Raw genomic sequence first — 14,119 nt, forward strand, 5'->3', positions numbered from 1 at the left:
GACAAAGTGAATATTGTAATACACAGCGAAGTGGCTTTAAAAAGGAGTAATCAAAACTTTACCAAGTATCAGCTACCTCAAAAACTGTTGCACTGGGTTGTGCTGACATAATTGATTCAATGAGTATCTTTCATACAAGACTTTCTGGGGATACAGAAAAAGCTTTGAACATTACACTGTAATGAGGGTACGAAACTAAGAACCTGACGAGCTTTACCACTCATTTGGCAAAGCTTCTGATGCTGCTTTTGAAAGCTGTACAAGGTTTCACTTAAAAAAAATGTTAGGTTGCTTCCTTCATTCAAACTGCAAAGCACAAATGTTTCAGTTCAGCTTGGGTAAGTTCAGTTTCAGCTGCTTATTACAACATCGGACAGTGTTTGTGAAAACAATATAACAAATCTTTTAATGAAGAGTAAAAATGTTGTAAGCTGTGTCCCAGCATTTTTTTTCATTTGAATTATGTGCTTCACTTGTTTGTTAGCACTTCTGCACCTGGGAAAGCTTTTTCATAGATGCTTTCTCCCTCATGTCTATTATTGTATCCTCCTCCCATGTCTCAAGCCCATTCATTCATAGAGACAGGTGGATGTGTACAGCTGTCGTGGGACTCCATCTTCAACCAACCCCTTACAGTATATGCTTCAGGAGTTACCCCTATTGTCTCCAAGCCTGGGAACTACCTGGCTCTACAACCCTGCTGCAGTCCTCCACCACCAAAAGCATCAGCTGTGCAAACATTTCCTTTCGCCCCCAATCTCACAATTGTTGGCCATTGTTAGAAGCCACATCACTATGGGACTCTCCTACTAGGATGCATGCTTCTTCACATAACAACCAAGAGGGCTAACTTAACCAAATTTGGGGGCAGCAAGTGCATGGCCTCCTCACAGTAGCTCTTGCTGCATCAGAAAATCACCAATCCTCCTCGAATAGACAAGCTGCATACCGTTCACTTCCCATCCCTCCATTCTAGCTCTTCCAGCACCTAGGATGCTACTTGTAATCTGATCCCCTAGGGCAGTAGTCCCCAACCACTGGGATGTGGATCATTTGGTACCTGGCAGCCAGGCACAGAGTGAAACTAAAAACTGAATGGTACTTTTCCGTTATCAGGGCAACGCTGTAAATGCGGTAGCTGCTGCTTGAAATCCCCGCTGTTATAGTCTGCATGTTTATTGCCAACCTTGTTAGCTTCCATATGTCTGTTGGCCAACCACTTCATACTAGAGATAGTTTTGTCAATGATTTTTTGCTCTAAAATGGTTCTCATTTGTGACTTCTTTATTTTACATGGTTATAAACACGATAGATTGCCCACAGAAAAGTGATGTAGCTGCTGTCAAACCCTCTGTAGTTAAGTGTTAGCAGCAAACCACGACTCCCATGTGTAAAAAAAAAAAAAAAAAAAAAAAAAAAAAAATAGTTTACACACAATACAAAATGTTTCTTAAAATGTAAAATCTAAAAATCCCATACTATTAAGTTACTGAAGAATGGGTGTTACCGGTGTCAAGGTACCAGTATCAACGCTGTAGCTGCCTCTTCACATAAAATGCTTCAGGGCTAACACCATTGGGAGATTTTCCCAAAGCAGTGACCACTTCTAAAGCTTCCCGTAGCTATTTTAAACTGCACTGGACAATGGGATGAGCGAGTACTAGTTCCTATTAAAGAAACACAGACAAGTGTTGCAGCTCTATCAGGCAACACCGTCCATGCGCTACTCGATGCTCGGAAGCCTCGCTGTTAGCAGAGCTTGTCAGGTAGCCTGTTGGCCAACCACTTCATAACTGTGATGTAATTTAAAAAAAAAAAAAAAAAGACAAAACTGATGCAGCTCCTGCCAATCCCCCCTATAGTAATACACTTATGAAAGATAATGGCTGTGCGAATATTACAACCGCTACCTACCGCATTTATAGTGTTGCCCTGATAACGGAAAAGTACCAAGTGAATTATCTGTATGTATGTGTATATATATATATATATATATATATATATATATATATGTATGCGTGTGTTTGTGTCTGTCTCCATGTGAGTGAAAGCGAGCATGAAAGCAGAATGTATGTGTGTGAAAAAGAGAGACTGTGTGTGTGTATGAGAGTGAGCAGTGAGATTGATCAAGCCATTATTTTACACTCATTAAGCAGTGCTTTCGCTGTTTAGCGAGTGTAAAATAAGTCAAGGAAACTAAAAAAAGTGTGTGTGTGTGTGTGTGTGTGTGTGTGTGTGTGTGTGTGTGTGTGTGTGTGTGTGTGTGTGTGTGTGTGTGTATATGTTTCTATCTGCGTGTGTAAATGAATGCGTGCATGAAAGTAGAAGAGTCCGTGTGTGTGTCAAAGATCAAGAGAGTGACGAATTAGCTAATGTGAGTGAATGCGCACACGTAAGCAAGAGACTGTGTACGCCTATGTGTGTGTGGGTGCACGTGTCTGTGTGTGTGTGTGTGTGAGAATGTGAAGAGTGGAATGATCCCTGGTAGCAGCAATGAGGTTTGTATACCTCTCGACCATAACATTAAACCTCTTGCACAATAAATCTAGACAGCACACTTCTCAACCTGTTAGAGCAACAAATCTAAACAAAGCCACAAATCACAAGGGGACAAAGGACCAAAAATAGGGACACTTTTTAAATATTGCTCTTACAAACTTAGAAAGTTGACAAAATAACAGGTTTTGCATTAGCATGAATTGTCTGAAGGATACGAGGCCTGAAATTCAATTGTCTGCCATTATTTACTGACTTCAGTCCTCAAAGTTTTGCTAGAGATTTGTCAGAAAACCACAATTTTATGAGAAATAGACCAAAAATATGAAGCAAAAATCTGGACAGTTGACAGGTATGCTGGACAGAGCCACAAATAGGGACATATTTTAAATACTGCTTTTATAAACATAGAAAGTCAATAAGGTTGCCATTAGGTTTACGTACCACTCGACCATACCATTCAGCCTCTCACACAATAAATTTGGACACGTACCTCTCGACCTCAGAGCAAGAAATCTGGACAAAGCTAAAAATAATGGGGGGACAAAGGCCCAAAAATAGGGGCACTCAAGTAGTGTTCTTACAAACTTAGAAAGTAGATAGAAATACAGATTTTGCATTAGCATGTATTTTCTAAGGGTATGGAGTTTAAAACTCAACTGTCTGTCATTATTTTCGGACTTCAAACCTCAATGATCTGTCAGTGATATGCCAGAAAACTATTTTATGAGTAACAGGCCAAACAGATGAGACAAAAATCTGGACATTCTGTGAAAATCTGTACAGTTGAGAGGTATGCTGGACACAGCCAAATAAGGACAAATTTTAAATCTTGCTGTTAAAAACTTAGAAAGTCAATAAGGTTGCTATCAGGTTTCTGTACCTCTCAACCATAGGAGATCAATGTTATGCTGTTAAACAGAATGTACACTTTTTTTGGTAACTGTCAACTGTCTTTTTACTGTGCTTTGGAGCTTTTCTCCCTGGGTCCCAGCTGAAAATGGACTTATAATCCAATCGAGCCTCCCGGTAAACTAATGTCAAATAAATAAATATGCACTTTATTATTCGCACATGGCCAGTCAGTGGAAATTTTTCTTACATGAAACCAGTCCTTGGTGCAAAAAAGGTTACAGACCACCGCCTTAGGTCACAATCAGAGCTATAACCCTCTGCACTAAGTATTTTTTTACTATTCCCATCAACAGCAGAATGTTGTAGGTTGCTTCCCCTGATCATTCATTGCAAATTAAGAATGTTTACGTTCAGCTTATGCAAAGTTTCAGCCGTAAGTCAGCACTTCCAATACCACTTGTCAATGCAACAATTTTTTTCATCAACAGCTAAATGCACTGATTTTCCACAGTTAGATTTTTATATGAATCGTATAAAAGCAGTTTTATTTTTGTTTTCTACCAGTTCCTATAGCAACTGTGAAAGAAATGTGTTTTAGCACTTCTGACAGTGACCATGAAAGCAGTACGTTTTTTTTTTTTTTTTTATCAAAAGCAAAATGCTGTGTATTGCTTCACTGTGACCTGCCTTTTCTCTGAATCAAAAAAAAAAAAATCAGATGCAGTTTCAAATACTTTATAGCTAGGTGTTCTTTTAAAGCCTGAGAAGGCGATATAATGCTTTAATCCAAACAAATGATTATTTTTTTTTTTTTTGCTTTCTTAAGATAATTTTAAAGTGCTGTATGTTACTTCCTTATGATCATCAATTGCATATAAAGAATGTCTCGGCTCAGTTTGAGCAAAATTAAACTGTTTGCTACTGATTACAACAGACCTTGCAAAAGCAATGTAATCAAAACTTTTTTACAAGACTAAAATGTTGTACAACGTTTCAGATCTTTTTTTTCCTTAAAACATTTAACTCATTTTCATTTGCTTGTCAGATGTTCTTGCAGTACAGTAAACAGTGTATTTTCCACACAGCCCTCCACAATCATTTCTAACATCTTTATCTACTAAAACTGCACTATAGCTCCAATACTACAAGCCAGCACTAGGAACTGAAAACTGCACATTATGCAAACTTTAAACTAAAAACTACAATGAAGAGTTAATGCATTCAATTTCAGATATAGCTGATAACTTCTGCTTTGGGACAACTTATTTTCACTAACCCATCAGTGAATGACAGTGAAACCAGACAATGAAAAAGGGAAAACAGTACAACCCAAATTCCACAGCCTGGAGGACAGCAGCCTCAAATGGGGCCACACTACAGTAATAAATCTCTATGATGACATGGAAAAAAAATAAAATCATCACAGCTTCCACACTATAAAGTTGCTTTCAAGTAAAGTCAGTAGTAGACCACAGTAAATTTGGCTACATAAGAAATGAACACAAGAGCCATTTCATCTAATAAAACAACTAAGCAGGATACCATTACACATGCACTAAATATTTACTTTACGACTACATCATTTAATGTTTTACAGCATGCAGATGCCAGTTGTTAAATACATTATCCAATACATACCTTTATCGATCTCTGTGTTCTCACCAAGTCCACCATAAAGAGAGAGAGTAACATCTGGCTGGTCATTAGGCGAGTCAGACAAACATTCTGTACCACTGTCAGCAGCAGCACTCTCCACAGACTGTGGTGACTGAGATCCTGAGCGGGTTTCAGACTCATGCCATAGCCTGGAACTGGGATCACACTCACTGTCGGTGAGTAAACAGAGAGGAATTCTTAGAATACTTATACCATTTAAGGATGTCTAAAAATAACTGTATTGTGCAACATTTGGCTTACCATTAGGAAGATTACAAAACCAGAAAGTAATAATTGCAAAAGACTAAAACGAAGTGATCACAACTTGTGCATCATCATAGATGGCCATTTTAAGCTTAGTCAAGCTTTTCCCAATTTTACCGAAATATTGCTGATGTGTGTCAATATCCCCAAGGAATTTTATGGTTGCAATATCAACTTTAACATTAAGCATCAATTAAATTATCACTTATGACAGACAATTACACATTTATATAAAAGAAAACAAACCTTACTGACAATTTTAAATGCAAACATTATACATCACTTGTAATCTAGCCAGTCACCGTCAAACATTACATAGCTTATTCAAATCTTGCCTTCTTTTAAAACTCATTCCTTCTCTGCATGTATTGATCCCACAAATCCCATTTTTTCATCTGTGTAATTTGCTCCTACCCCTTTCTAAAGATCCAGTTTGCAGTTGTTTTACCTCTGCTACTACATTCACAAGTTTTAAAACAGTTGGTTTAGACCGATTTCCACTGTCTAGTAAAAGCTTTTTGGCAGTCACCATAATTAAACTCAGCAAGGCCTTACCTACGTCTAGGGAATTCCGATTCTGTACACAGCAAAATTATTTACTTATACTAATTTGCTCACCCAGTATTTCTGATAAAGTAGTCTGCAGGGAATTTTCAAAGTCTGCCAACTCATTACACTCCCAGAAAATATGTTCACAATTACCTTTCTTCCCCATCACACCTCCACAGTATTTGCTATCTACCTGAGAGTTACAATATAGACTTTGATGCATAAAGCATGAACAGACTGCATATCATTACCATATATCATTACATTATACTGGTTTTCCACTTCCAAAATAGAAAATGCAACATTTTACTGTGGAGCATCTAATATATCCAATACACAACAAAAATCTGACTTGTGAAATTGTTAGTAGGTAATACCTCATACTTTTTTTTTTTTTTTTTTATTACAGACTCCTGTGAATACTGGTGGGAGCTATTTGCTGCTCTGGTTTCTGATTCACCTGTCAATTTACAATTGAAATAATTTGCAGCAAGCAAACCTATTCCAATCCAAGTAGAAAGCCAGGCTAAATCATTTGCAGCAAGAAGCTCCATATAAAGCAATTTCCAGTCACAACAACTAGCAGACACTTTACCACTCCAAATAAACACATCATACCTGCTGCCACAAGACCTCATATACACAATATGTTATCTGTACCCACACAACTTGAGGGGCATCAGTTGCTGGTTAAGTACCACACTAGGTAATAATCCGTGCCATATTATGCAACATTTGTGCAAGGCTCTAAACCACCAACCATATGTACCCTTCAGCATAGCACATTTCCAGCAGGCATTAAGTACAGATCTAAGCTGCTCTTCAGACTGGTTTTGATTTACTTGACAATAACACCCTAAATCATTTAGGGAAAGCAGTCCTTTTCTTTCTTCAAACTTTTTTTTTAAATAAACTTATCAAAATCAAGTTAAAGTCATACTGACAACAATGTGTCATACAGATCTGTACCTCAACCTGCCCTCAATTTACTCTATTACAATAGTAAAGAAAGCCAGAAAAAATAATTTATCCCTTACACTGTGCCTTGAACCTTCTAGAAAAGCTGGTTATATGAAACAAACAGTAAGTTAAGTATTAAGGCATAGCTTGCAAGGCAAAGTACTTTTCTCAGTAGCTTTTTAAGTACCATGACATAAATGTGCCCCAAAATAAATGCACAGATATTTCAGATTGCACCATGCTAAATTATACTGCAATAATGCTGCCACATTTCATTCACTATTTACATATGTTATATGTAACAGCACAACCCAGCCACTGGGGATGCACAAGCCAATGCATTTCTTTGTGCCGGTCCCAAGCCCGGATAAATGGGGAGGGTTGCGTCAGGAAGGGCATCCGGCATAAAACTTTGCCAAATCATACATGCAGAAGAAAAAATTGGAAGTCGAACCACCACGTATAAATCCAAATCTTTATTTTAACAGGAAATAAGCGCTTTCGTGTGCATCCAAAAGGCACGCTTCTTCAGATTAATTATACACACACACTAGCATTCTTTTATACAAATCCAATTAATTTAAAATCATCAATCATTCAATTAAAATCAAACAATTAATTGTTATATGAATAGCAGCATATTAAACACTTAGTTGACTCATAAAATGAAACAAATTCTCTCTGCTGAAATGGGCATCATCCTGAAATAGCATGAATCAACGCCATCTCAAGTGTACAAATAAGAATAAAGATGAAAATAAAAATGGTACAATAATGATGAATATAATAATAATAATAAAAATAATGATAACATGTTGATGTTATGTAATATTATATGATGTTAATACAATCTATATCTCAACAGACAATAAATACATAAATAATGCCTATATATGGCTATGATTTAAGCTGCCTAATAGCATGCAGATCAGTATCTTGCTATTATAGAAATCATTTTTCACTACTAAGTTAAAACAATGTATGGAGTATAATAAACTACATAATATGTGCATATAATAAATAATAAAATAAAATATATAAGTTAAATGTATGCAAAAAATAAATGCAAAAATACTTTAATACATATATAGGGATGTATAAAAAAATATATATCATATTATTTACTTATATTATAACTTATTTATATTTATGTTTCTTTAAAAATGATCTAATACTAATATATGTATTTAATCCAGGATGGTACTGAGCCCTAAATTTTAATATCCAACTTAATTCCAAACTTTCTAGATCATTAAAATTATCCCCTTTTCTTATATTTAGTTCCCTTTTCTGTAATATCCTGAACCTAAAATTATGTTCAGGATTTTCCAAAACATGCTTAGCAAGGGCATTTTTATGATCTGCTTTCTTAATAGCATAGATATGTTCTTGTATTCTATCTCTCAGTCGTCTCGTAGTCATGCCTATATAGAAGACCTAACATAATTCACAAGTTGCAAGGTAGATAACATTTTTGTCCTCACAGGTGGCTATAAATCTAGATTCAAACTTGCAAAGTAGTTCAGGATGTGTAAAAGATGTTTCTTTGGATATCCAAGGACATGAGTTACATTTCCCACAGGCATGGGTCCCCATTCCATTTTTATTCATACTTGTTTCAATAGAAGGTGTTAACTTTTTCTCAATACATAATATCCTCTTTAAATTCTTCATGTTCTTATATGTGAAGGTTGGTCTTGTACCTATCAATTGTTTAATTTCATCATCTGTAGTCAAAATGTGCCAATTCTTCATGATTATATTTACTAAATGTTTATTATCACTAGTGTAGCTAGTTTGAAAACAAAATCTAGATGTGTCATACTTAGTATGATGATGTCTAAATGATGTGTGGTAGATGTATTTGGTTTCGAATTTATCACTGATAAAAGTCTCCTTTATTCTACCTATCATTTCTGGATCATAACCCCTATATAGAAATAATTTCTCTAATTTATTGAATTCCTTGTTACGTTCATCTGTTTCCTGACAGTCTATTAATCCTCATATATTGCTCCTTGACAATGTTCTTAAATATAAACCTAGGATGCATGCTGTTATATTGTAACAAGGTGTTCTTCCAGCATGCTTTCCTAAACAATGATGTTGTGAGTCCACCTTTTCCATCCTTCTTAATGTTTAAGTCTAAAAAGTTTATGTCCGTTACTGAATATTCAATCGAGAACCTTAGAAAATCTGTAGTCTGTTCTAATTCCGATATAAAATTTTCTAATTCCTCAATAGTACCAGCCCACACCAATAGTATATCATCAACAAACCTATAATATAAAAGGACTTTATTATATGTCTGATGGGGAAACAAACAGGTGGTTTCCCAATTATATACTACCAAATTGGCGTAGGTGTTCGCGCAGGGGGTGCCCATAGCCACCCCCCCACTGTTGAATATAGAATAGATCATTAAAGGTCAAAATATTATTGGTCAATACTATTTCTAGTAAGGTATTCAATAAAATCTGTTCATTGTTATTATATTTCTGATTCTTATTCAAGAGAGTCCTAATGGCTTCCAGTCCATATGAATTTGGAATGGCAGTGAAGAGATTCTTCACATCAAGTGTGACTAATAGATGTGATTCTAATATAACACAATCTAAGTTCTTTATATTTTCTAAAAGTTGATAAGAGTCCCTCAAAATAGTGGGGATGTTAAAGACCAATGGTTTTAGTCTTTTTTCAATAAATATGGAAATGTTCTCAGTGACCCAATTATGCCCTACCACTATAGGTCGAAGAGGTGGGGGTAAAATGCCCTTGAGCATTTTGGGGAGACCTTTAATATATGGTATAGTTGGATGCTCAATTAATATAAATAAATAAAAATCATGATTAATTTGTCTGCATGCCATTAAATCATACAATTCCTGATGTACTTGATATATCATTCTCATATATCTACCAACTTATATGTATCATTGTCTTGTAGTAATAAATTCATATGCATCACATAATCCTTTGTATTCATTAATACTAGCCCCCCCCCCCCTTATCTGCTGGCCTAATCGTAACCTTTGTATTCTTAACTAATGTATTAATGGATGCCCATTCTTCTTTAGTAAGATTGTAAAAAGCAGAAAAAGAATTGTTACTCTGATTAGCATAGTATCTGTACAAATCCTTCTCACAAGCCTTAATAAAACACTCAATAAATGGATGCATTACAGGTGTAAAAACACTTTTCCTTTTAAAACATTCACATTTAGATTCATTATTAGTGTTCTGTTGCCCTTTCTTAAAAAACAATTTTAATGCTATATTGCGAGCAAACGCTCTTAAATCAGTCAATGTGTCTGAAATGTTGCTGACCTGTGCAGGTATAAATGATAAACCCTTGTTAAGTACGTTATTAATCCGTGTCCGTAAGTGAAAGTTCCGATAAATTAAATACTAAATTATTTAGTCCCTGCCACAAGACCTCATATACACAATATGTTATCTGTACCCACACAACTAGAGGGGCATCAGTTGCTGGTTAGGTACCACACTAGGTAATAATCAGTGCCATATTATGCAACATTTGTGCAAGGCTCTAAACCACCAACCATATGTACCCTTCAGCATAGCACATTTCCAGCAGGCATTAAGTACAGAGCTAAGCTGCTCTTCAGACTGGTTTTGATTTACTTGACAATAACACCCTAAATCATTTAGGGAAAGCAGTCCTTTTCTTTCTTCAAACTTTTTTTTTAAATAAACTTATCAAAATCAAGTTAAAGTCATACTGACAACAATGTGTCATACAGATCTGTACCTCAACCTGCCCTCAATTTACTCTATTACAATAGTAAAGAAAGCCAGAAAAAATAATTTATCCCTTACACTGTGCCTTGAACCTTCTAGAAAAGCTGGTTATATGAAACAAACAGTAAGTTAAGTATTAAGGCATAGCTTGCAAGGCAAAGTACTTTTCTCAGTAGCTTTTTAACTAGCATGACATAAATGTGCCCCAAAATAAATGCACAGATATTTCAGATTGCACCATGCTAAATTATACTGCAATAATGCTGCCACTCAACATTTCATTCACTATTTACATATGTTATATGTAACAGCACAACCCAACCACTGGGGATGCACAAGCCAATGCATTTCTTTGTGCCGGTCCCAAGCCCGGATAAATGGGGAGGGTTGCGTCAGGAAGGGCATCCGGCATAAAACTTTGCCAAATCATACATGCAGACAATGATATACATACCGGATCGGTCATGGCCCGGGTTAACAACGACCGCCACTGGTACTGTTGGCCAACAGGATGCTGGCGGAAATTGGGCTACTGTTGGCTGAAAAAGAAGAGGGAGAAGGCATGCCCGAAGGCAGGTAAAGGCTAGGACTGTGATAGTGAGGGTCAGAACTTTGAATGTTGGCAGTATGACTGGTATAGGGAGAGAGTTAGCTGATATGATGGACCGAAGGAAGGTTGGTATATTGTGTGTGCAAGAGACCAGATGGAAGGCGTGCAAGGCTAGGTGTATCGGAGGCGGTTTCAAATTGTTTTATCATGGTGTGGATGGGAGAAGAAATGGCGTAAGCATTATCCCGAAGTAACAGTATGCTAAGAGTGTTTTGGAAGTGAAAAGAGTGTCGGATAGAGTAATGTTTATGAAGCTGGAAATTGATGGTGTAATGATGAATGTTGTTAGTGCATATGCTCCACAAGTTGGGTGTGCAATGGATGAGAAAGAAAAATTTTGGAGCGAGTTGGATGAATTGGTGATGAATGCACCCAAGGGTGAGAGACTGGTGATCGGAGCAGATTTCAATGGGCATGTTGGTGAAGGGAACAGAGGGGATGAGGAAGTGATGGGTAGGTATGGTGTTAAGCAAAGGAATGCAGAAGGTCAGATGGTAGTGGATTTTGCGAAAAGGATGGACATGGCTGTGATGAATACGTATTTTAACAAGAGGGAGGAGCATAGGGTGACGTACAAGAGTGGAGGAAGATGCACACAGGTGGATTATATCTTATGTAGAAGTGCCAGTCTGAAGGAGATTGGAGACTGTAAAGTGGTGGCAGGGGAAAGTGTAGTTAGGCAGCATAGGATGGTGGATGACATTGGTGATCAAGAGGAGGAGGATGAGTGTGAGGGCAGCACCAAGGATCAAATGGTGGAAACTGAAAAAGGGTAATTGTGAGGTGATGTTCATGGAAGCGTTAAGACAGGCACTGGGTGGCAGTGAAGAGTTACAGAATAGCTGGGTAACTACAGCAGAGCTAGTACGAGAGATGGCTAGAAAGGTGCTTGGTGTGACATCTGGAAAGAGGAAGGAGGACAAGGAGACCTGGTGGTGGAATGAAGAAGTATAGGAGAGTATACAGAGAAAGAGGATGGTGAAGAAGTGGGATTATCAGACAGACTAAGAAAGTAAACAAGAGTATAAGGAGATGAGGTGTATGGCAAAAAGAGAGGTGGCGAAGACTAAGGCGTATGAAGAGTTGTATAAAAGGTTGTACACTAAGGAGGGAGAAAGTACAGTTTTGTACCTACCATAAATGTAGATGTTTGAGTGCTAATACAGCTGCAGTCAGAACAGATGGGTTCTCCTGCCGTCAGGCGGGTCCTCGGTCGGCCGAATTCCAAAGTCTAGGTCCGGCATCGGTTGTCGTCGCTTCTTCCCTGACGTCAGTGCTACAGGGGTATAAAAGAACCAGCCGACGCCATGTTCCTCAGTTTTTCTTGCCCCAGATGTCAGGTGCCCCCAGAAGGAAGGCAATACATAAAATTATGAAGTAATGCAATGCAATATAATCAAAAAACAGTAGTTGCAAGCAAATACACCATAAAAGAATACCCCTAGAGGGGAAGGAGGGAGGGAAACCTGGACTGCAGCTGTATTAGCACTCGAACATCTACATTTATGGTAGGTACAAAACTGTACTATGCTCATCGTGCATACAGCTGCAGTCATAACAGATGGGTAGAATCCCAAAGCTAAGAAAGGGGTGGTAGGCACTAGGTGGAACTAGGAGGAGCCAAAATGCCCTGCAAGACTGCAGTGGCAAAACCTGCTCTAGATTTGGAGTATAATGGTAGGTTGCAGTGTTTGGAGAAGGTATGCACAGAACTCCAAGTGGCTGCTTCCAAGATATCCTTGGTAGGAACTCCTCTGAGGAAGGCTGCAGAGGTGGCTGTGGCCCTGGTGGAGTGAGTTCTAATGCCTGTAGGAACAGTTTTGCCATGAAAGGAATAGCAAAAGCGTATGCAGTGGGCTATCCATTTTGAGATTGTCTGCTTGGAAATTGGCTTTCCTGGAGCTCCTACCGCATAGGCCACAAAGAGCTGTTCTGATTTTCTGAAAGGCTTTGTTCTGTCCAAATAATAACGCAGTTGCCTGTGGATGTCCAAGGAATGTAGTAATCTCTCCCTTTGTTTTGAGGATTGGGATAAAAAGTAGGTAAATGTATGGCCTGATTTAAAGCTACCCTGGATACCACTTTAGGCATAAAGGAAGGGTTGGTTCGTAATGAAACTCTGTCCTGATGGAAGATGATAAAAGGCTGGACAGCCATGAGGGCCTGTAGTTCTGAAACTCTACGAGCTGAAGTGATAGCCAGAAGGAAAGCTGTTTTCCAGGACAAATATTGCAAATCTGATGAAGCAGCTGGCTCAAAAGGAGGCAAAGTCAGTTTTTCCAGAATGAAATTTGGATCCCAAACAGGTATTGGTTGTTTCCTTGGAGGTCTTAAATTCTTAGCCCCTCTGAGGAACTGTCTTAAAAGAGGGTGAGAGAATAAAGGAGGATCAGTGTTGTATTCTGCAGAAATGGCTGAGGCATGGATTTTGATGGAAGAGAACAAAAGTCCACTGCTTAGTAGTTCAGCCAAATATTGTAGTATTTGAGGTGAATTCAGTTTTACAGGGTTCTGGCCCTTTTTCTCATTCCAGACACAAAAACGTTTCCATTTTGCGGAGTAAGCTTTTCTAGTTGATGGCCTTCTGGCCTCCAAAATGACATCCTGCACCTCCTTGGAGAGTAGGGCCTGCTGTGATGCCAAGGAATCTTCCATGTGGCTAGATTGAGTGTTTTTAGCTGACTGTAAAGAGTTTTGAAGCTGTGCTGAGTCAGAAAAACAGGCATTAGAGGCAGGGTCCATGGAGGGGAATGAGTCAGGCTCCTCAGGAGTGGGTACCAGTGTTGCCTTGGCCAATCCGGAGCAATGAGGATCATCTCTGGTCTGTCTGCTCTGGTCTTCAATAGGACTTTGGGCAGCAGAGGAAGAGGCGGGAAGGCATAAACTGTCATTGATGTCCAGCTGAAAGAGAGAGCGTCCACTCTCCAGGCCTTTGGGTGGAAGGTCCTCGAGCAGAATTTTGTCAAT

General features: G+C 38.1%; 1 protein-coding gene across 1 annotated transcript in view; it reads right to left on the reverse strand.

The window, feature by feature from the left end:
• LPIN2 (lipin 2) overlaps window positions 1–14,119 on the reverse strand; it is a 1,688,564-nt gene that overhangs the window by 1,083,149 nt on the left and 591,296 nt on the right. Inside the window, exon 8 of the mRNA XM_044065902.1 lies at window positions 4,990–5,177. Within this exon, the coding sequence (XP_043921837.1) occupies window positions 4,990–5,177 (188 nt within the window). The remainder of the gene's footprint in view (window positions 1–4,989; window positions 5,178–14,119) is intronic.

Source organism: Protopterus annectens, chromosome 3.part0 (assembly GCF_019279795.1).
Source record: "Protopterus annectens isolate FY-2018-M chromosome 3.part0, PAN1.0, whole genome shotgun sequence".
Classification (NCBI taxonomy): Eukaryota; Metazoa; Chordata; order Ceratodontiformes; family Protopteridae; genus Protopterus; species Protopterus annectens.